This window comes from Eublepharis macularius, chromosome 2 (genome assembly GCF_028583425.1).
Source record: "Eublepharis macularius isolate TG4126 chromosome 2, MPM_Emac_v1.0, whole genome shotgun sequence".
In the NCBI taxonomy this organism is placed as follows: Eukaryota; Metazoa; Chordata; class Lepidosauria; order Squamata; family Eublepharidae; genus Eublepharis; species Eublepharis macularius.
This window is the reverse complement of record NC_072791.1, coordinates 105,402,783-105,426,616: the sequence shown is the minus strand read 5'-3', so window position 1 is coordinate 105,426,616 and position 23,834 is coordinate 105,402,783. Positions and strand designations below refer to the sequence as shown.

The window sequence follows — 23,834 nt, the reverse complement described above, 5'->3', positions numbered from 1 at the left end:
GGTTACACAGAACTCCTCTTCTCCTGAGGAGTCCTGGCTGGCTACATGAGGCTTCTTTCCTCCAGAGGAGACCTCACCCTCACTGAATTCAGACTGTGCCACACAAGAGCCATGGGAGTGCACCACACCACCTGGATGTGTGCCCCTGAGAGGCCAGGGGTTGGAGCATGGAAGTGGGGGATCCCCCTTCCCCAGTGGGGGACTGGAAACCCTAAGTTCTTATTCAAAGTTCTTCAAAGATACTTAAATTCTTATGTTTAGTAGCTTTTGTTCCCATGTCTTCCCCACACAATCTAGTATACTTTCTTTTAGTATTCTCTTTCTCTTTAGTGTTTAAGAATGTTGGTACCTATTTTCTAGTACCCCAAACACTTTCATTTCAAACTCCAGTGCTTTCCTTCATCTTTCTACTGAATCTTAAGGTCTCCAAAGGGCAATCTCCAACCACGTCTTTCAGGGGATCTCTTCACTCTCCAGAGATACCTCCTTGTTTAACTGGATACAGACAGTCTTCTCTCCTTAGATGTCTCCCCTTTCTTTGACCTCAATAGGAGTCAGCACCTATTTCCCAAAATCTCTTTCCAACTTTCCCCGTTGGTGTTAAACTGCTTTCAGTTAGGATTTTGTCTCCCAGCTCTTCACATTTGATTCCTCTCTGCTAAGACGGAAAACAGATCCTCCTCTTTCCAGCTCATACTACCCAATCAGATTTTTTGGAGTAATCTTTCACTCAACCTTTCACTCAAGCTCTCTGTGTCTGTGACGGATTAACACTTAACAGTCCTTCAGCTGTTTGTACAGCACTTTCAAGTTTTTAAAAAGTGCAATTCGTCATCATCACAGCTGTCCATGCAGGAAAGGAAGGATGGTTCCTTTTGTTTGGGCAGTTAAGGTGATTTTAGTGTTATTCTGGCCCCAGTAAGATCAACCATGAAGCCAACAATTTGATGTGCCTTCAGCTCCAACCACAATGAAAATACAGTATTTTTAGAAATCTAGGCAAAGATTTTACTTACGGATAGCCAAGTTCCATGAAGTTGTTCCACATTTGCTTTAAAACCATGATAACACCCATTTGCAGGCAGAGATCTATTAAGCAGCCACTGGGATGACACTAAAGGAAGAAGCATTACTATGTATACATTTAGAAAGCAGCTTTTTAAGCTGTTTAATTCCTATCATTTCACTGAGGGAGAAGGGCACTGAGATCCACCAGCTGTATTTTGATGTCATATAAAACTATTTTAATTATTCTTTAAAAAAGAGAGGGACTATACAAAGAACGGAATTATTTGACAAATGAAAGCACAGATCAATAAAAAATTGAATGTAGAAAACATGTTGGTGGGGACAAGTATGGTGGTTTACCTCTTCCAATCTCCATCTGTTAAAGAGTTTGTTGTACTTTCCAGGGCGTCCAGCAAATCTGGAAAGATTAGATTTTGGGTTGTCAGTTGAATTTTGAATAAATGGCAATATTTAAGAACATGAAGAGAACCCTTGAAGACTCATCAAGTAGGTGAAATCTTATTTTGCTCTTTCTTTTTATTACTCTAGATCACCACAACCCCTCACATCACCCCAACTGCCAGTTCCCACATCCCTCACTTCCTCCTCTTGATCCTTGCTGCCATCACCATCTGTTTTGTTCTGACAGTTTTTGAATGGCATTTTGTATCCTATGCCACACCAAATCATTGCTCAAACTCCTGTACTTTGCTTTTTGTAATGCATGCATGTCACTAGTCACTTTTTGGGTGATTTTTTAAAAACAGAAGTATGATTTTTCTGCAAACATGGGCTTCTCCAGGTTTGCAAAAGACTCAGTGATAGCTCTGGATAGCCCTCTTGTTCAGATTTGGCTATCTGTAGAGCCAGACGTGAGTAAATCTTTTTTACAGAGTAAAATGTAATGTGAGTAAACCGTTTTTACTGAGAACAATTTAACACTAGCATTTAATTGAAACTATTTACACAGGATTGTTTTTGTTTTCTTGAATGTCAAAAAGCACCTCTTCTTTTCAGTGGTTTTTGAGTCCTGTGGTTCAAAGTACTTCCATTGTTTTGATGCTTTTAAAAATCCTTTTGTTCTCTTTAATCCATATTTGGGAGCTACTTTACTCTTTATTCATTGCTCTCACTGTTCTGAACCTCATTTACCTCTACTGCTGTTTAATCTGATTGGCTATGACAGCCTACATATTTTGTCAATGAAATCACAATACGTGTAATGTGTAGACATAAAATTCACCATAAAATTATGGTGATTAGATTAGATTAAATGACAGTGAAAGTTAGATTAAATGACAGCAAGATCAAATGAGTGAGAATAAAGTAGAATAAGAAAAAGAGCAACAAGAAGAAATAGCAGCTGGGGAGAAGTCTTGTCACAATTCAGATGTTCATTAAGATCTTTTCTGGTAATTTGCTCAACTATATAAAATATACTAATTTTGATATGGATGTATACATGAGAATACTCAACACTGACTTAATTAAGTAGAGAAGGTGAACACTCTAGTTAAAATCCTGGAGTATTCTTTGAAATGAACACTATCAAGAATCTCCATATGCACTTCAATGGAGACGAGAGCTCTGCATACACAAGGAGATGCATGTATTGAGCTGCTCTCTTTCTTGATTAGAATGGAAAACTCCATGTGTAAATCAGAGTCTTGAAACTTTCATCCAATTGCTGATTTGGGGCAGTCTTGTAATGAAAACTACAGAGCAAGTAAGATAAAGACCTAATTACGCATTAAGTTTTCACGAGGGAAACTTGTTAAGTGGAGAGATGTATTCTGAAGTTCCATGTTTCCCAGGTGCATGTGGATTTGTATTGGATCAGAACCATGGTGTGTGCACGTGTGTGCATGCGCACGCACGCACGCACGCACGCACGCGCACACACACACACACACACAGTGTACTGATTAGCTGCATGTTACATTTCCACAAAGGGGCAAATAGCAAACCTCCAGAGCTATTTCAGGTTGGGAAAACAATGCAGGGGTTCCTTCTTTCTATATGTTTAAACTTCCTCTTTCTGCACATCATGGTCCCAATCTGAATTGGACCCACAAACACATGGATCTTCTGAACACACCTAGGGATATCCTTTGGAAAACTGTAGCGTATACTTTAAGAAATGTGAAAAAAGAAAAAAAAACACACACAGCTTCTTTGTTCAGGTTGCAGCATGGTTTAAATGAAACTCTGAACCAAAGCAAAGTTCCACAATGACTCCATCTATCCTGTGTCACATTTAAATTGAGCCAACAATTGGGCAGTTAAACACTAACTTTTTCTGGATTGTGCCCTTAGTATCCAGTCCGTATTTAAAGCCACTAGCATCAGCTATGAACAAACCAGTGTAATATATCCATGATAATTCATGGTTTTAATTTTTTTTCTTGGAGTTCCTTAAGCATTTAGTCTTAACTCATTTGAAATTAACTTACCTTCCAAGGAAAAAAGCAATGTAGAAAATAGAACTGTTTAAGTTGACAAACTGGAAGAGAAACATTTTCAAGGCAAAACTGTTTTCCCACTCTGAATCTGTTCTAGGATGTTCTACAAGAATGAAAGAGGATACATTACTCATTGGCAAAGAAATTCAAATTTTCTGATCTAGTTTTTCTGATCTGGATTGGTAGATGGCTTCCACTGAGACACTGGGCATCTTAAACTTCACATCAAAGACATGCATGCAACACTCAATTTGCATTAATAAAAAATCATCAGAAATGAATGGCCAGAAAGGTTATCTGCCTGTTTTGATTTATAGCAAACCAACAGTGGAAACCATACCGGAGGGTCCATATAAATAATTACAACAATAAAGTAAATATTTGTTCTTATATTCTGTGCTCAGTGAACCGCAATATAAATATTAAACAATCTAATCCAAAATGCAGGACAATAATTTACATCCCATACAGTAAATTACATATATTGGTAATTTTCACAAAAACAATTCTTACACAGCTATAGTAGCAACAGCTCCAAAATTAAATATTTTTAACAGAACAAACCCCCCTCCAGTGTGGTTTCCACAGTTGGTTTGCTGCTTTAATGGAGGTTGGCTTGTTTTCTTAGTGTTTTGATTTATAGTCTGATAATCTAAATTACACACACATGCATATGTGCACACACACACTCAGTAGATTAAGCATACCATCCTTTTTAACCTCTTTGCCATGGGCAATGGGCTTAGGAGGGAAAAAAACCCTTGCCCTCAGATAAAGTCTGCATTTTCTATACTAACTGTTTTAAGGGACAAGTTCATTGAAGAGGGGAGCAATTTGATTAGGAGTGTGGTGCTGGACAGGAGGGGATTAACTCTTTTCTCATTTTCTTGATCTAATTTGCCTCCTTGATCAAGGAGAAGAAAAACATACAATTAATGTTATGGATACATGGACAACATAGGATTGTTTGTCCCTTCATCTGGTTTTATCTTCATTAATAAAATGTTACTTTTTTGATAATGCATTTCTGTTGAGAACTTTATCAGACCCATCTCTAATAATAGAAAAATTAAACATCACAGCAATATTCAATGTGTCAATGCAACTACCTACCTAAATCTGTTAAGAGATAAGCAACTTTTTCATACACCTAAAATAGAGTTGAGAAAAAAATTTAGAAAATACAAAATACAATTTTAAAAAGGATCCCTGTTAACTAGTTATGAAACAGGAAAAAACGAAGGAAAATATTGCCTCCTGTGCCCTATGGGCTAAGATAAAAATGCATCTCTACTTCAATTATTCTTAACCAGTGGTGCTGAAATGTAACACACAAGTCCATATGTGTTATGTAGATACCAATCCTCAAGGATCAGATTCGTTATGGCCACCTGCCTTTACACATGCCACTCTTCATCCCAGCGTGGGTGCTGTCTTTTTTTGGCCGCACCCCCATGAATTATCATGGGGGTGCCACATAACCCCATGGGTTATGTGGCGATGTGTGGACATCACCATTGGTATCACTGCCAGAGTCACCAATGTTATCATATCACCCCACCCCCCTTTTAAAATGTTTTGTGTATGCCCGATTGCATTATTACATTATGACGTTAGGTCATTATGAAGTTATGATAACCAAAAGCATCCAGCACTAAGGCATTAGCAGTGTGTGTGTGTGTGGGGGGGGGGAACCAAACAAAAGAGAAACAAATGTAAAAGGAAACTGAACATTGTACACATGCAGTGTTGCTGCAGAGGAACCACAAACATAGAACTTTTAACCCAAAAAGCATAGATAATTGATCTTTGAAAACCTAAAAGAGATCCATGAAACCCTATGGATTTTTAAGACACCCCTTTTCTTTTAAAAGAAAATTTTATGATGTTGTTATGTTATAATGACATCGTTATTGCATTGTATTAGTTTTCTTACCCGGTGGCAGCCTGTGTCTCCCAGCTCTTGATCAGCCAGGGTGTGGCTCTTTGGTTTGGACCGTGGGAGGGGGGGTCCATAAATCTTAATAAAAAATGTCTATTTGGAGCATGGCTATCATGTATTGAGTTGTTTTTTTTAAAAACAAACATAATGATGTTATAACTTGATGTTATAATTTCATCATGCTTGACTTTTTTAATAAAAAGTTTTCTTAAAAATGTGTCCTGGGAAAGGAGGGGGATGAAGAGGGAGAGAAGAAGGGAAGAGCTAAAAGGAGGATGGGGAGGCCAATCAGTGAGAAGTGGCCTGCAAAGGAAGGGGGTAGAACAGAGGGCAGAAAGGGAAAAGCTGAAAGTAAAATTCTGCATAATCGAAAAAGTCAATTCCAAATTACATAGAAAAAAACATCAGGAAATAAGCGCATGCAGAAAATCTGAAGAGAAACCTTGAACATGCTGCATTGAAATCTAAAGGGGAAGTTAAGCATGCAGAATTCAGAAGAAAACTCAAAGTGGTATGGGGCCAGAACCTGTGAAAATCATCTGTGCAGAAAAAGACCATGGCGATTTACATGTTTTTTATTACCTACCTTGGATTTCTCTCATCACAAGCATGTCAGATACAATTATTTTAGCTTTCAAAGAAGCAACCTAATTAATGTCAGAAGCACAGGCCCCCTCATCTATGTAAAATTAAGTGAATGGTATTCAAATAAGTCAGCGGAACACTGCTGACGAGTCCTACTTTCCTGCCTCTGTATCCTGCTACACTCTTTTAGTTCTCTTGAATGCTGCTAATGGATGGTAGAATAAGCTCAAAAGAGGCATAGGGGAAAATGGTATTCTGTAGTAGTAGAGTGGAACTGGCCAAAATCCCTTCTTTCCATCATCTGTCTTCAGAAGATTATTGTGGGAGCCAACTCGTTTTGACTGTCTCATTGAATCCAACGGGACAACTTTGTTATTACTAATTTTCAACAGGACTAATTTTATCTGGATCACGACCATTACATTCAGAGTATCCAAAATACTGTGCATTCAGCTCAGATATGCCAAATAAAAGCATACACTATGACTATGGATGCTCCTTATATAATACGGTATATTTATTCTTACACATTGTGACTCACTTCTACTAGAAAGACTTTACTAGACTGGAATTTCTAGTTTTATGTGTGTACTGGCAGGCAAGGAAAGATGATAGTGAAATTAAAATCTCCACCCACACTTTAAACATGAACCTCAGCCCTAGGGCATGTCCAGGTTTAAAACTGAAGTTCATTTCCTGGATTATCTCCACATTTGTTAGTTTAGCTTTTCTCACAAACGTGTCTGAACATGCCATTTACAAATATGGGACTTCAAATAACATTAGAAATAGCTAGACAAATGCTTCAAAGATTATTTATCAGATCAATAATTATACATTGATAACGTAACAGGCTGCTAGGACACATAACTTTGCCCTGCTTGATAGATCAAATCTGCCCCCAGCCTCCATCCCCTGCTGCCTCTCACCTGGCAGGCAGGGGGAAGAAAGGTGAGGAAACATGGTGCTGGGGTGTGAAGTGTGCTCCCATTGTGCTGAAGGGTGAAGTGTGCTCTGGAGATCCCCACATGTGTCTACATGACATCATTTCTGACACAACATGGAAGTAATGGGTTGTCCTGGGAGCTGAATGAGTGAAAATCGTTCCCCAATTTAGTGTTTGGGACCAATTTCAAGCAATTGACCTCTGTGTGATACATTACATTTGCATCATGCCAGGAACAACATCATTCCTAGTGCAACATGGGATGCTCCAGAGCGCAAGCTCAAAATGTTCATGTGAGGTAAGTGCCCCCCATGCACCTCCTCCCCACAAATCCCTATCCCCTGGTTTGGCTGCCCAGGGACCTGGCAATCAAACCTGTACCCCTATATGTAGAATTCCCAACTGCTGACCTATTGCCTCATTGCAGCCTGCCTCGCTCTTTTAGAACTTCATGTGCTTGGATAGAACTGTGTGCAAAGAACATGTGGATTATGCCCTGTAGTTAACTTTATAAAATAGTCTCTGCAATTATGTAAGTAATTTGATCACACTGATTTTTTTACCTCCATTAAATTTTATTTCTTCATAAGAAGCAGCCACTGAGACATATATAAAAATGGCTACTGGTTTGATATCAATTTAATGGCATAGATTAAAGGTGGGCATTTGAAAAGTCGCCACTCAAAAAAAAAAAGCAGATCATGCCGTATTTGTTCACCTTGGATTAAACTAATTTGAATGGACAAAAACTGACTATGCTAAGTCTGGCTGTTTTCTTTCCAGTGCCACTATGATTTCTGCAGCTGTATTATGCTACCAGTTTCCATTTCCAATGCTATGAGCTGAACTAGAAGTGACGCCTGACATGGGGAGGACACATGTCAGTTTTCTGCAAGTTTGACGGGAAGTGTAGTGAGTGAAGTTTTAAATCTCCACCCTCCCAAGCCTTCCAGAACTGTGGAGCTGCAGCTTCCCTGTGTGACTGTGTTCGAGCTCAAGGGCAGCAGGACAGAGGCTTTGCTCCCCTGAACTCAGCAGGAGAAGGGTGCTCGGGAGAACCTTGGTGGTGCCCACACCAAAACCTCGTTCCTGGGAAGGCGCCACAGCCTTGTGTGGCCCCACTTCCAGCCTGGCCCTGGAGCTCTCACCCCTCCACCTGAAGGCAGGCTGCAGGTGTGGGGTGAGTGAGGTGAGGCTGGCCCTTCACTTCCTGAGCTGCTGAGCCACTCCGCCCCTCAGTGCGACTTGCACTAGAAGCAAAGGCTTGGGAGGGCAGCAGGCAGCATTTCAGAAGAAGCCTGAAATGGGACGGCTCAGCTCAGCAAATGCAGCCCTGCTGGTCTCTGGCCTGTTAGAGCTGCTCATGGCTGTTAATGGGACAATGTTCGGGGCTGCACATCAGGCGCACGACCTGGCACTTCCCCTTGCTCACTGCTTCCAGTGCATTCACTACACTTCCCATCAAAATTTGTGGGAAACTGACGTGTCCTCCCCGTGTCAGGCATCACTTGATTTCTGTTTCACTGCAATGGCAAAAGGTAGGAACATCAGGGAATGATTCAGCAGATATGTGCCTAGGAACACCAGCCAATCAGAACACAGCCCCATGTTCCCACCAAGCAATATCAGAGCATCAGCCCTGATTAGTATTTCTGTACACAGTATTTCCCACTAGTCATGTTTTGGGATGACTTTCCATATTAGGAGTGTGTTTGCTTGAGTTGTTTCAGTTATTAGGTGAAATAAGTCTGATGGTACTACCAGGGATATGCTTTGCTTACTTATGCGATAGACCAGTTGTACATTTTAATATTATATATGCTTGGGCCATTTTTTTTGCAAAGCAGTAAAAATCAAGAACTTACAACATTAAGTGACATGATGATCATAAAGTTGATACAGACTCCAGTGCCTGATGTTGCAAACTGCCAGTACTTTTTGATAAAATACCACTGAAAAGAGGCAAACTGTTCCATAGCGACCAAACGGTAAACCACAACTGCAAATACTGCTGTAAGTACTAATGAAATCTGTAGACAGAAAATTGAGTGTACATATTAGAAAATTGACACCTTACAAAAAAGTTCATGTAAGTACACTTGAAACTACTTTTAAGCTTATCTAATTTATTTAAAGATCTTGTTCTGTGTTCAGACTTATATATTACATTGCTGAAATTTAAATACTTGCAGTTGAATTTTTCCAGAATTGTATAAGACTTACAAACATTGAACTTTATTTTCTTATTTTACAGTAGTCTCCATAAACGTATTCTCTTTGCAATTTATGTTGACTTGAAATAGCCCACAAGACCTTTTTAAAAACTTAATTTTAAGAGTATTTACCATGAAGAATATTCCTGACACAGATACCATCAGCCGACTAAGTTTATCAGGGAATGGTTGAAAAGGTTCAGGCTTTCCTGTTATTGGATTTACTCGCTCCACTTGGGAATATTTTGCTTCAAACTGGGGGCGAAGCTCTTCCTGTAATTGCAAAGATTTCATTCAGTTCAGGTATGAGATAAATGGCATATACCTCTGGTATAATGTTGATTTTATTGGTACTGTTCACATTTCAGTAACATGTTCCATATAAATCAATGTATGTGTTATGTCTGAATTTAACATTTTGACACCAAGCTGCACTGCAAAAACCCTGAAAATCAAAAGGGGGATATTTATTGCCTTTGTACAAATAAAGAAGTACTGAAAGCAGCTGATACTTTTAAGCCATATTCATTTTTTTTTTAAAAAAATCTATAAACTTCTTCTGATGATTATTAGGGAATAAATGATTGCAAAAGTGTGTGCTTGGGGTCATCTCTGCTTGCCCTACTCACGATACCTCCAAAGGTGTCATTTACACAGATCTTACCTTGCATATGTGCTCCTGTACATATTATTTAGTAGGGATGTGCGCTTTGGGTTTCCGATTTGGGTAAAATACCTGATTCAGACCCAATCCGTAAAGATTTGGCATGCTGGCCCCAATTCGGAAATCCTGAATCAAAGCTTTCTGAAGCATTCGTAATGCTTCAGAAAGCTTCAGGGCTGAGTTTAAAGGGCCCCTTTCCTGCCACTTGCAAGCAGCAGGGTGCTTTAAACACCCCCTCAACCCCCAGCCATCACCCCCACTTACCTTGGCCCTGCCGCTGGTGGTGGAGGCGACGTCAGCAGCAGCAGTAGCTCCAGCCCTCCCCACCACCCTGCGGGGCTACGGAGTGGTGGATGAGGCAGAGAAAGCCCTTCTTGCCCCTCAAATAGCCACTGCGGCAGCCATTTGAGGGGCAGGAAGGGCTGGAGGAGTTCTGAGTAAATAGTACCTTTGAGGGCTGGGGGTGTGACCTGGGGGTGTGTGAACCTGATAACCCCTTCTATGTGTTCATTTATACATAAATGAGACAAATCAGAATTGGTGCTTCATGAGACAATGAAAATGAGGCTCATCAACTGGAACTACAAATTTCCTCTTTTTAACACAAATGCCATTCACTCCTGTCTTAGCCTGACAGTTTTAGTGAATATATTTTTATAATGTATCATGTTATTATGACCAAATATTACCACATTCCAATACTAAGTGTACTACATGGGAATTGTCCCACCAATGTCACTGCAACTCCTTTTTTCATGAAAATACATAAACGTATGATCTAATTCTCTCATATTGTCGAAGGCTTTCACGGCCGGAGAACGATGGTTGTTGTGGGTTTTCCGGGCTGTATTGCCGTGGTCTTGGCATTGTAGTTCCTGACGTTTCGCCAGCAGCTGTGGCTGGCATCTTCAGAGGTGTAGCACCAAAAGGCAGAGATCTCTCAGTGTCACAGATCTCTGTCTTTTGGTGCTACACCTCTGATCTCTCAGTGTCACAGATCTCTGTCTTTTGGTGCTACACCTCTGATCTCTCAGTGTCACAGATCTCTGTCTTTTGGTGCTACACCTCTGAAGATGCCAGCCACAGCTGCTGGCGAAACATCAGGAACTACAATGCCAAGACCATGGCAATACAGCCCGGAAAACCCACAACAACCATAATTCTCTCATAGTTTATCATAATCATTCTGCCACAGCTTTCTCATCAGACACATGCTTTTCATAGCCCTCCCAAGCCTGCAACTTTCCTTTAAAGCCCCTTAAATATTTTCTTTCTTTCTTTGTCCCAGTTCAAAGGGGAAAGATGCAGAGCTTAGCCCTGCCATTTTGAAGGTGGAGCTTAGTTCTATCCTCCCTCCTCATGGTGGCTACATAGGAGTGTCCAGATAGCAATCTGCCCACAGTCAGCCCACAGTTTCTCATTTATTTTGAAGAAAATGTGCTTTATATTTTCTAGAGAGTAAAAGGGGAAAAAACAAGGGCCAAATGAGTCATTCCCAAATTGGACACAATGCTGTTTGGCTGCTCCTCTTTACTGTGGGGGCTTCCTGTTGTCCATGTTAGGAATAATCCCTGTGTGGAAGCAGTCAATATCAGATGGGAATATATCTTTATAGCTGCTCAGGTCAGAAGCAGGATAATTAAACAAAACTAATCTCTGACCCAAAGCACTCTGACCCAAATCAGCCATTAGATGTGATTATCATTTTCAAGCTGGTAATATTTTGCCACTACCCATTCTACATTATCTCTTAAGAATCTTACCTCTTCATCCTCCCAGTCTATTAGATCCCAGTCATATGTTAGCACAGCTCTCCGCCTTTTCCAAAACTCTAAGAAAACTGTAGCTGTGAAAACCATTAGTTGTTAACATCATAGTGAAGTCTAGTTTATAACACCAACATCCCAACTTCATAAGGTAATCATGGGAAAAAACTGATTGAATTACCTTTACAATGCAGTGTAAGCTGACTGGACCATCATATCCAGCTGTGTTTTTGTTCACACACAAGAACTCTTTGGCCGGCAGCCAAAGGCTTGAGGCCGGGGGCTGCATTTGCTGCTGTGGAGGATGAGCAGCAGCGTTCCCCTGTCCTCATAGGGTTACGTGGTGGGGGTGGGGCTAGGTGCTTTAAGAGGCTCCCCAGCCCCCGTAATGGCACTTGCTGCCTCGTGTTCGGCCCACCCGCCCGCTCAGTGGCAGTGCAGGTTCAGACGTTGTCTTTTTGGGGCCAGGTAGGAATTTTTTCTTTTTTCCCTGATTGGCCTTGGGGAAGGAAGTTTTTTGCTACCTTGTACTGCTTGCTGGAGCTGTGGCTATTTGGCTACGATGGTGCTGTATAGGCCATCACTGGCAGGATTTAGTTGGGGGGATGTTAGCGGGACAGTGAGTACCCTTGGCACATTCCCCTTGGTGGGGATATTAGGGGCGTGTCAGGATCAGCTTGCATGCTTTACGGCTGCCAGTTGAGAGGGCAGGCTGCCTGGTGGGATCCCCTGGACAAGTCCTTCCCTCATGCTCCATGGTGGAGGTGCTTGGAGCTTTAAAGGGGAAACCATCTGCCAGGCCAGCCGGATCTCAGCCATGCATTTGGATGGCTCGCATCCAGGACAGCAGGTCTCGCCCAGACAGGTCAAGGCAGGGTCCAGGGGAGTGACCCCAGGGCTTGACCTGTACTGCTGGTTAGGCCCTTGCCAGATTTTAGTTGTTGCAGTTCATGTTGTTGCCATAAAATAAAAGTGGCCCTTTATTACCCAAGCCTTGTGTCTGCCTCTTTATTCGGACAGGGTGGGGTGGGGGGCAAACTTCAAAGTTCAAAATTTACTCCCCACCAAAAAACACGAGACATAGGATTTGTATTCTGTTTTCATTTAAAAATTGAACAAATTGGGGGGGGGGGGGGCTCCCAAAGTTTAATCGACATCTATAGGCTTTTTACCCTTCCCTATTTTTATTCTTATTATCTTATTGTCTATTGTAAGGATACTTCAGAAAACAATGCCAAATATTGCTGAGCTGGGGTGGTATGGAGTCACCTGTTAGAGTCTGTGTCTAAGATGTGTTTGTTTTTCTTTTCTTTCTTAACCAAAAGGTTCGTATATCCAAACACTTTATGTAAAATGTTTAGGATCATGAACAGACATTTTGAATCCTAGATTACTCATGTGCATCAATTACCATTCCTGAAGATTCCTGAAGATTTGTTTGATCAAGAACTGAAGTCAGAAAAGACCCCCTCAATGTCTACCATGCTAATAGAAGTTCTCTGCATGACCTTGGATACTAGCTTTACCTATACATAGGTCTACATAAATGTACACATGCTATTTAGATAAGATCATATGACACTGGAAATCTATAATGGAAAAGGGCAAAACCCCAACAAGATAATTAATACTTCTAAGAACATAGAGCTCTCCCTTGGATCAGGGTCAATAGGAAAGCTTAACAGGTTTGCCATTAGGGAATGTATTTAGAAAATATCCTAGAATCCTCAGTAGCTCATGCAAGTTTCATAGAAGGTGACTTGTACAAATCCAAGTAGGCAGGAATTTCTGAGCACAGAAAGTCTGAACATCACTGAACTAGATTGCTTGAATCACTCTATGCAGATGACATTAAAGTAGAAAGAGCCAACAGAATGGAATGGGAAGATAGTAATTAGAATTACTCTGGCTTTAGGAAATTCCTGGAGATTTGTGGGCAGTGCTATGTGAGGTTGGAGTTTGGGAGGGGAGAGAACTCAGTGAGGATGTCATGCCAGAGAATTTGTCCTCCAAAGCTACAATTTTTTCCCAGAAGAACAATTGTCTGTAGCCTTGAGATAGGATTGCCAACCTCCTGGTGGAGCCAGGATGCTCTATGGCATCACATCCCTATTGGTTTCCCTCCCATTTTCAAACTCTGCCCTCCTGGCTGCACCCCAACATCTCCAGAAATTCCCCAACTTGGAGCTGGCAACTTTATCCAATGATAAGTTGTAATTCTGGGAGAATTCCAAGCCCAACCATGAAGTTGGTAACCCTAGCAACAGTACTAGAATTGCGGGAGTCTTCCTTTCTAGAATGTTCTTTTTATCTACCTTATTAGTGATATGTGGTCCAAAGTTGAACAATATGATGCTTAAAATATTGTGTACTATGAACCCAGATTTATAGGACTATATTTGTACTGTAAATGTTTTCTTTAAAAGCATATATTCCCAGATTTGAGCCTATTTTAACTTTCTGCCTGTTTGCATAGCAGATAAAGATGGTATGGAGGCAGATATTGTGTATTCTTTCAGCATAACTCAGATTACACTCTTGGTGCAGGATTCTTTCATGACTTTGTTTTTCATGGACTTTTCCCAAGGTTCTAGTTTGCCATTAATATGCTAAACTACAAACAGAAATTCTGAAATACGATGATGCTCCCCAATATTAGCATCAGTTTAAGGTAATGAATGTCTTGTTCCTGTAAAATATTGTGACCAGAGAACCAGAGGAGTTAGCCGTGTTAGTCTGTTGTAGAAAAATCAAAAAGAGTCCAGTAGCACCTTTAAGACTAACCAATTTTATTGTAGCATAAGCTTTCGAGAATCACAGTTCTCTTCGTCAGATGCATGGAGGGCAAAAAGAAACTGGTCAGATATAGAGGAGGAGAGGGGAGGGCGGAGTAGATGCAAACAGCTCCATATCAGAAGGAGCTGTTTGCGTCTACTTCCACCCTCCCCTCTCCTCCTCTATATCTGACCAGTTTCTTTTTGCCCTCCATGCATCTGACGAAGAGAACTGTGATTCTCGAAAGCTTATGCTACAATAAAATCGGTTAGTCTTAAAGGTGCTACTGGACTCTTTTTGATTTTGTGACCAGAGAAGACTCTGTATTGATGTAGTACCTTTTGCCTTTAATAATACTGTATATGGCTGCACAGATTTATTCTTGACAAAATACTGAAGAATTGTATCAAGAGCATTCATAGCTTTCAAGAATCTCAACAGGAAACTAACCAAACTATTCCACTTATTAATCACTCATTTCTGAAAGACTCTGAGGGCGAAGCTAGAAGTGACGAATGGCACTTGAACGGCAAGTGTATTTCTCCCTGTTCACTTGTGCTCCACTCAATCCACTTGCCGTTCAAGTGTCATTCGTCACTTGTAGCTTGGCCCATAGTCTCTTTCTCAAAACATTATCAGTACTTTGGAAAAGAACAGCCAGAAATACCTCAATTTTGATTAGATCAGTATATTAAATTGCACATTGTAAATCCACCTCATTGTGTGGAAAGTTCCATCCCCTCTTTTCCAGCAAATATTAATGGTATGTATTTTAATGGAGTGATTCGAGGTTGGCAGCTAATTTAATATTTTCTTTAAATCCACATACAGTAGAACATTAGGGTGGCAATCCTACAAGCACTTTACTGAAAGTAAGCACCAATGATAAAAGGGTCTTACTTCTCAGTAGACTTGCTTAGGTAGACTTGCTTAGGTAGACTTGCTCAGTAGACTTGCTCCATAGATTCCTCTATTATGGGGAGTTGTCTTGAAGGGGGAATTTGGTTAGTGTATATTATGAATTTTAATTGCAATATTCATTACAATTAAAACATTTAAAGGCTATGGATTTGATTAAAAGATGCCCTTGGTAGAATTGCCGACTCTGGCTTGGGAGATTCTTGGAGATTTGGGAGTGGTACCTGACAGGGTGGAGTTTGGGGAGGGGAAGGAGCTGAGTGGGATGGGATGCCACCCTCCAAAGCTGCCATTCCCTCCAAGGGAACTGATCTCTGTAGTCTGGAGATCAAATATAATTCTAAAGAATTCCAGGCCTAGAGGTTGGTAACCCTAGACCATGCACAACTGGAAAGTACTTTCTCTATCACTGGTAGGGAGGTCTGTGGCTTCTGTGTATTTCCTATTCAAGATGCATGTGTTCCAGGAAGCTCCCAAACCTTCAGGAACACTTTTTCTGGTGGCAGTGAGGGATACATAAAACTGAGAATGAGATCTGTGATCAATGCACTGCCTCTTGGATCTATCTCAGTGAACTGAAGTACAACTTTATTTATGAATATTTTAATATTGACCCTCCCTTTTCAGAAAAGTGATGCATTCATGTAAAAAAAATCCTTCTTCATCTTGCAACGACAACCCTTTGTGATATCAGGTTTGGAATGCAAAAATCGTACAGAATTACTGGGCTGAAATGACTATTGTCCATTTCATGTAATAATTTAGTTAAATGAAGACAGCTCTTCTATACACACTTGTTCTTATCTAAAGCACCTTTTCTCTGGAACAGTGTAACTCTGTCCATTTCATACTGAAAGATTCTAATTCTGTGAACTCTGTAATAGTATGTCTCAACTACAACAGCCGAGAAGCAGGTCAGTCTGGTTCTCAGGTGCTCTATTACACCCAGAGAAATACAGCCCCACCTAATTTCATTTGTACTGTGCATTCCTGACCACTACAACACCGACACATTTACATTACCTCTATTCTACAGTTTTCAACATTGTGGACTATTTACACTCACCGCAGTGGGAGAGTAATTTCTACACTTCTTAAGTATTATTATTGATCTAAAAAGGTAAGTGGTTTTTAATGCATGATTTTGACTAAATGAACCCACTTGTATTATTTTTTCACAAAGTATCTCTGGGCACAAACGATCTTGATTAGAATACTGTCAGCAGAATCAGTACGTTAACATCTTGGCCTGGCAGACACAAATCTGAACAGTTCTGAGAGAGCAATCCTAAGCAGGTTTACTCAGAATCTTACTCAGGTGTATGTAATGGGGCTTATTCCCAGGAAAATGTTCTTAAGTGTGCACTATAAATAAGGTAACACTTTAGTAGAATGTGAATACTTTTTAAATTGTTGCTCTGCCTTCAATATTAAACAGTTGGTAGTAAGCTAGCTTTAAACACGATTTAAAAACATGAGATTGAACATGAAATGTTTAATGTGAGCATATGTTTACTATGAAGACATACAGATAAATACAATCCCAAATACTTTTTACTGCTAAGCAAAATTGTGTCTTTGCAGAGGATATTATGTGTTAGCCTATTGCCAACTCAAATGTTTCCATAGTTTTGGAGATGTCCCGAGTTTTCTACAATCCCTCAGTTTTCCTACTTTATAAGGAAAGCTTCCTCACCTGCATGTTCAGTTATGTGTGTGGAGTGCAACTGCAAGAGACACATTCCCATAATTGTGTATAAACATATATGTTTGTCAAGTGGGCACATGTGCTCAGAAAAGTAGAAAAATTACCATGCAGTAATGTTTTTTTCCTTGTTTTAAGGATGGACATAATGTAGAAAAAAATCAGCATCCAGAATACGCATAAATACAAAAGATACAATAGGAAAGAGAGAGATTTGCAAAGGACTTGTTTTGTGTCATTATATTCTAATAATGTTTTATCGGTTACATGATCTTTTAGAAAAAGATAAAGACATTTTAACTATGGAACTTCAAATTCACTCACAATACAGGCATAATCAAAGCACTATATGCTGTATTTTAATATTTTATACCCGCCAATTTTAATTGTTTGATATGATGTTTTAATGTTCTTATAATGTTTTTATTGTTTTAAGCTGCTGTTAAACTGCCCTGAGCCCGTCTGACGGGGAGGGTGGTCTAGAAATGCGATTAAATAAATAAATAAATAAATGTTCACCTGCTGCTTGGTTTTGGCATAGCATCTCCCCCCCGCTTTTACAAATTTCTCATTAAAAGCAGAGGGAAGTAATGTTTGACATTATTTATGAATTTCTGGTTTGGTGCTTAGGAGGCGCCTTTAGTGTAAAACATTTACAATTTTACATAACATGATATAAAACCTCAGGGGCTTATGCACCATGTCTGAGGATGTGCCAGAAATGTAGGTAGATCAAGAAGGACCTCCCCCCTCCCCCTATATTTCTACCAGAACTGCTCTCCTGTGAAGACAGGTGATATGATCATCCCAGGCTGAAGCTTTTGGGGGCAGCAGCCTCTGACTCTCACCATTACCTAACTCTTGCCCTCACGGCTCATTTGCCTCTGTCTCCATCACCACAAGATGGTATATGTGAGAGTTAAGGAAGCCCCGTTAGGCATACATGTCTTGCTGTTTCAAGACAACTGAAAGGAAGACATGCAAATGGCTCTGGCTCCTAAGGGAAGGGAGAAACAGGCAGTTTAGGGAGGGGAGAAGTGAGGAGCAGCCACACTCTCTCTTGGCTACTCCAACATATCTGCAATAGAAATGTCACCTACTCCTAGTGCAGGAAAAGCATTCTCCTAACTGCAGTAGATATAGAAATTCTATGTTAAAGATCTGGAAAAGTAAACAAACAGGAAACACTACAATGATAATTTTCTAAGTTACTCATTTGAGAAGTCTTTGGAACTCATATGACTATAACATGCATGTGATGAAGCAGCTACAAATACTACTTCAGTTTTAGATGGTGTAATGCAAAGGAAAGATATCAAAATATGTATGTAGCAGGAACTATATGAACATAGATGGTCCTGTTTTCATTGCACATTTTAAATATATTCATAGGAAAAGAAGGGCACTGTATGTATAATTATAATCTATAACTTTAATAACTGTGTTATAATGATTTCAGTCAAGAAACCAACAGTGCGATCCTAAGCATCATTACAAGTCAATGGGCTTACAACAATGTAACTCTGCTTTGGATGTAAATCTCTTACTGACAGATGCCTTGTACAGAAGTTTGAGTATCTGAATACTCTTCCTTTCTATTTCATAATTTATATCTGCTGAGAATCTTTCTTAATACATATGCCTTCTCATCAAGTTCACAAAAAACGGTAACATTGATCAATATTCTCAAATGATTGGTCCACAGCTGGAACTTTCTGGGAAGACTTGCAGAAGGCTATGTGACACCTGTTTTGTTTCAAGGCATTTTCTACTTAACTAGCTTTTGGTGCAGGCTTGCTATAGCCCCCTGATTGGGGTGGGGGATTTCCCACCACTAGCAAGTGCTTCTTGCTGCAGCTCAACTGGCTGATGTGTGGGAAATGGGGTGTGTGTGTGTGGGGGCATCAGCAGTGTCCCAACATGCTGCCATCACTCCCTGTGCAACCAGAAGTTATATCAGTGTATCACCATGGATGCTGGGGAAGCTAAACTGGGAGAGCCAGTTTGGCATAGTGATTAAGAGAGCAGGACTCTAATCTGGAGAACTGGGTTTGATTCCCCACTCTTCCACTTGAAGCCAGCTGGGTGACCTTGGGTCAGTCACAGCTTATATGAGCTCTCTCAGCCCCACCCACCTCACAGAGTGATTATTCTTATAGGGATAATAATAACATACTTTGTAAACCACTCTGAGTGGGTGTTAAGTCATCCTGAAGGGCAGTATATAAATCAAATATTATATATATATTATTATATAGTATTCAGGTAAAACTCTCTATTAAATCATAGTTTTGCCCAAATACAAGAGTGTCCCTGGCTCCTGGCCCCTGGCAATGTGCGTGCAAGTGACCTCAGCACATTGCCTGTGAATGCATTGCCTGCAAGCCCCTTTGCCCGGTTGCCAGGGGAGAACCATCAACCCTGTTTTGGTGGGTAAGCTTCTCATTAAAATGTGGTTTTAATTGGCATTACTATTTTTGTTGACAGTAATAATAACAACACTTACAGCACAATCAATGCACATGGATTTTTATAGACTTTTCATATGTTCAGGTTTTCAGCAACTTAAAATCTGAAATCAATACAAGTAGGACAGAACTGTAGATATTTTTAAGGGAAGATGAAGTTAAGAGTAAAATTTCTTTCCAGATTCAAACTAGGGTTGTCAACTTCTGAAATTCTCTTGGAATTACAACCAACCTCCAGACTACAGCGATCCGTTTTCCTGGAGGAAATGGCAGCTTCTGAGGGCAAACTCCATGGCATCATATCCTCACTGAACTCATTATTTCCCCCAAACTCTGCCCTCTACAGGCACCACCCAAATCTCCAGGAAATTTCTAAGCTGGAATTGGAAATAGAGATGGGCATGAACCCAAATATGAACCAAAACCCCCCCACAAACCAGCACTGTTTGTAGTTCGTGAACCGCTGCAGCCATTTGAGGGATGGGAAGGCCCTTTTCAGCCTTCTCTGCAGTCTTGTAGGCCTGCGCAGCAGTGGACGAAGCCGAAAACGGCCTTCCTGCCCCTCAAATGGGCTGCGGTGGCCATTTGAGGGGCAGGAAGGCCGTCTTTGGCCTCCGCCACTCTGCGGGCCCATGTAGCAGCAGAAGAGGCCAAAAACAGCCTTCCCGCCCCTCGTGGGAGGAAGGGGAGGATGCTGCGGGACTGCAGGACATCTGAGTAAGGTAAGTGTGGGGCTGGGGTGGGGGCTGGGGTTTGGGCCATTTAAAGGGCCCTGCTGCTTGCAAGCAGCAGGTCCCTTTAAACTATCAGCTGGCAGGCGGTGGGGGGGATTCCTGCCCCTTGCAAGGCAGGAAAGGGCCCTTTAAACTGTCAAATGCTGTTTTCCCTGCAGCTGCTAAGCGGCTGGAAAGGGGCATTTAAACCCCACAAACCATGAACTGGTTTGTGAACTTGCCCCAGTTTGTGCCAGTTCCTGGTTCCTGGTTCATGAAAACCCAGTTTTTTTGTGGTTCATGCCCATTTCTAGTTGGAAACCCTCATTCAAATGCATAATTCTAACTCTAATTCTAACATATTAAAGATTAAAATTAAAAACACCAGTGTACTTAAAATATTTTCTGTTATTTTAAGTTTTATTTCTTATAATGGCATATATCAAGATTATAAGCACAAACCAGTCACCTATTTTTTAAAGGGATTTATTCCTTTAGCATGCTGAACTACCCATAGGCCCATTACATGCATTTTTAGTGTGTAAAATATCCTTCCCTTGTTGGAACCAGTGGTATTTGGCAGCTTAACTGGTCAGAATTCCATCCAAGAATGTAGATTACTAACACAAACCATCAAATCAAATGATAGAAATAATATATTTCACTCCATTGATTCTGGATACTGTGGCTCTTTAAAGAAATCATACTGTAGAGAAAGATGCAAAATTCATGCAGAATAAAAAGCCAATCACTCAACTCAGCTTTTCCCACAATGCCTACTTGTAAAGATATTTGTGTGCATGTGCATGCTTACAAATGCTAAACCAAAATAAGGCCAGTTAATTATTACACATGAAAGGGTTTCTTGGAAGGATGACTAAAAATAAACTTAACTGCAGTTTTATCTCTTTTCATCCAAGTGGAAAATTATAATGTTAATAATAATATCATAAAAAAGAGACTTTAGTGTTGTGAGTACAGTGATTTTAGCATTATGAAATTCTAGTTAACTGAACTTTTGGTAATTTCCCTAGTTGGTTTCAAATTACAGTCAAGGTGAATTTTTTTTAAAACCCACAAAACACACTTTGTTCAGTAATGAACTGACTATTGATGGAAGGAAAAGTGGGTTGTGAGTGACAGAGAGGAAAACAGTGAGCAGGTTAAGCAGAAGGCAATATTAGAGAACCTGCTAAATGATCATTTCGTGTTTCATTTGATTTTCCTCTGGCTTTATAGCTATCACTTAAACAGAACAAACTTGGCATAGAATATGACAATACTTTTCAATACCCAGTCAAAGAATTTGTAATGCAAGATAAGCAGATTAATTACATATTGAGTACTGCTACTTACGGGGCAAATATTTCAACCTGAAAAACAGATTGACAAATTATTTCTTTTCTTTTACATCAATTAACAAGAATTGCAACCATATTTAGAACAGAAGAATAAATCTAGCCAAAAATTAGTTTTACAGAAAATCCTAAGCAGAGTTACACCTTACAAAATTCATTGATTTCAATGAACATAGAAAGGTGTTGCTATGTTTTGGATTTTGCTGTTATTTTATGAGTGGTTATGTGGATAATATGGGCCCTTTCAAAATTTAACTGAACCATATCAAGTCAATTTGGGGGCAGAAGGCAATATGGAATGCCTGTATTGAATATCATGTTGTTCCATGAAATGGAGACTGCAAGCAAAATGCATGCCTTCTAAGGTTTGTTAATTACAATCTGTACCTTGTCAGTAGTTGCATTTTAACAACCTTCATCTTCACATGGCCTTTACCTGGATAGCCCAGGTGAGCCTGATCTCCTCAGATCTCAGAAGCAAAGCAGGGTTGGCCTTGGTTAGTAATTGGATGGGAGACCTCCAAAAAAGACCAGAGTTGCAGAGGCAGGCAATGGCAAACCACCTCTGATAGTCTCTTGCCATGGAAACCCAGGCAGGGATTGCCATAAGTCAGTGACTTGAGAGCACCACACACATATCTTCACATGAACATAGAAGGCAGAAGGGAGTTCCTTATAAACAGCAACTAATCACACAACTTAGCATGAGTGCACATCTTATATTAGGTCATGTTATTAGGCCATGTTACTCAAACACAACTACTAAGCATTAGCATCATAGTACTGTAGTTTCTCTAGGCAGTTATGTCATCCTGAACTGACCAGCTTATTTACCATGATGCTTTGCTTAGTTCTGCTACCAGAAAAGACAAAGTCATGAAATCAATCAAGTAGAAAAAAAAATTCTGGTAGTACGCAATATATTTAGATAATACATATTTTCCTGTAGGTTGTTCTTCATAAAATGAAGAAGAGGGTTATAATAAAATGGAAGTCAGAAAAATGATGTATGTCATTTTAGATCCCCATGGGGGAGGGAAGTAAGATATAAGTGAAGTAAATAATTAATTCATCTAGCTCCAAGGCAGTTATTAGGCCCTATCTATAAGAGCAATATATCTTACTATCAAAGAAAAAGAGTTGTTTTCAATTAGCAAAACTGTAAGAAAAAGCTATTATTATATATGAGTGTTTTTAGTAATCCTATCAGCAAAGGAAGAAGCAGGGTATGGAAAAATACTGCTGTTTTCTTCATCACATGAAACCACTATATACTCTTCTTCTAGTGGGAGAGGGAGAGAAAGAGATGTGCCTTAGAAAATTGCACACCAGAGAAATTGTTTCACACTCAAACTAGAGATGGAACCACATAATCAGTTTCTAAATAATGAATTCAAAGTTTCAAGTAACCCAAGTCTCCAAAATTTGGGCCCACTTTGTGCAGTGTTTGAGTAGGCACCATTTCTATCCACTTTCAGAACTAAAAATAAACCCTGAGATCTTGCAGTAGACATCTCTCACTAGGGCAAAAGAGAACATGTGTATGCTGTATGTACCTGGAAATTTAGGGGTAATAAACATTAAAATATATATGTAAATAAAATCACCAGTTTACTGAATGAGGATACTGTCCTGTAATGCACACATTGTGCTGTAAACAGTGCAGGGAATCTTTCCCCCAATCACAGATATACTGGCCTTATACTACAGTGCTTTCCTCAATTAAAAACACCTTTGAAAGAAGATATGAGATCAGGCAATAATCCTCTCTATCGTTCTCTGTGTGTGGTAGAAGGCATCTTTAGGGAGGGTATAGTGGGTTGAGCAGGGTAGTAAAACTTGCATGTTTCTTACTGATGGGTCCCGCTATGAATTTCTTCAGTTTATATAACATCAGTGTAGCAGTGTAGCACTTAAGCCTATTTAAAAATTAAATATAATCCAGTCCCTATCTACAAAGTTCCATGGCAGTGTGCTACAAGCAGAGGAGCAAAGCACAGACAGAGTTGCCAGCCCACAATATGCAACTTGCCAGAGCCCAGGTAGGAGGGGACATGGGGGGCACTGTCGGGCAATGGTGTGACATCACTTCCAGGGAAAACCTGGAAGGAACTTCACAGATCTGTAGTAATTGCTGGAAACTCTATGGTTTTACCATAAACATTTCTGATGATTCCTAAAGCAGACTGTCCTCACTTCTGGGATTTTTCTGAAAGAGACATCATAGTTCCATGGCAGTGTGCTACAAGCAGAGGAGCAAAGCACAGACAGAGTTGCCAGCCCACAATATGCAACTTGCCAGAGCCCAGGT

At 40.2% G+C, this 23,834-nt stretch overlaps 2 protein-coding genes across 2 annotated transcripts in view; one reads left to right on the top strand and one right to left on the bottom strand.

Moving 5' to 3' along the window:
- The window catches only part of ANO3 (anoctamin 3), a 511,447-nt gene that overhangs the window by 23,654 nt on the left and 463,959 nt on the right, over positions 1-23,834 (bottom strand). Inside the window, exons 15-21 of the mRNA XM_054972310.1 lie at positions 11,584-11,666; positions 9,289-9,429; positions 8,809-8,973; positions 4,584-4,620; positions 3,462-3,573; positions 1,369-1,426; positions 1,017-1,114 (exon numbers count right to left, since the gene is read on the bottom strand). Coding sequence (XP_054828285.1) covers positions 1,017-1,114; positions 1,369-1,426; positions 3,462-3,573; positions 4,584-4,620; positions 8,809-8,973; positions 9,289-9,429; positions 11,584-11,666 — 694 coding nt within the window. The remainder of the gene's footprint in view (positions 1-1,016; positions 1,115-1,368; positions 1,427-3,461; positions 3,574-4,583; positions 4,621-8,808; positions 8,974-9,288; positions 9,430-11,583; positions 11,667-23,834) is intronic.
- Positions 16,281-23,834, top strand: part of MUC15 (mucin 15, cell surface associated) — a 28,646-nt gene continuing 21,092 nt past the window's right edge. The window contains exon 1 of the mRNA XM_054972312.1: positions 16,281-16,399. The gene's annotated coding sequence lies outside the window, so the exon portion shown is untranslated. The remainder of the gene's footprint in view (positions 16,400-23,834) is intronic.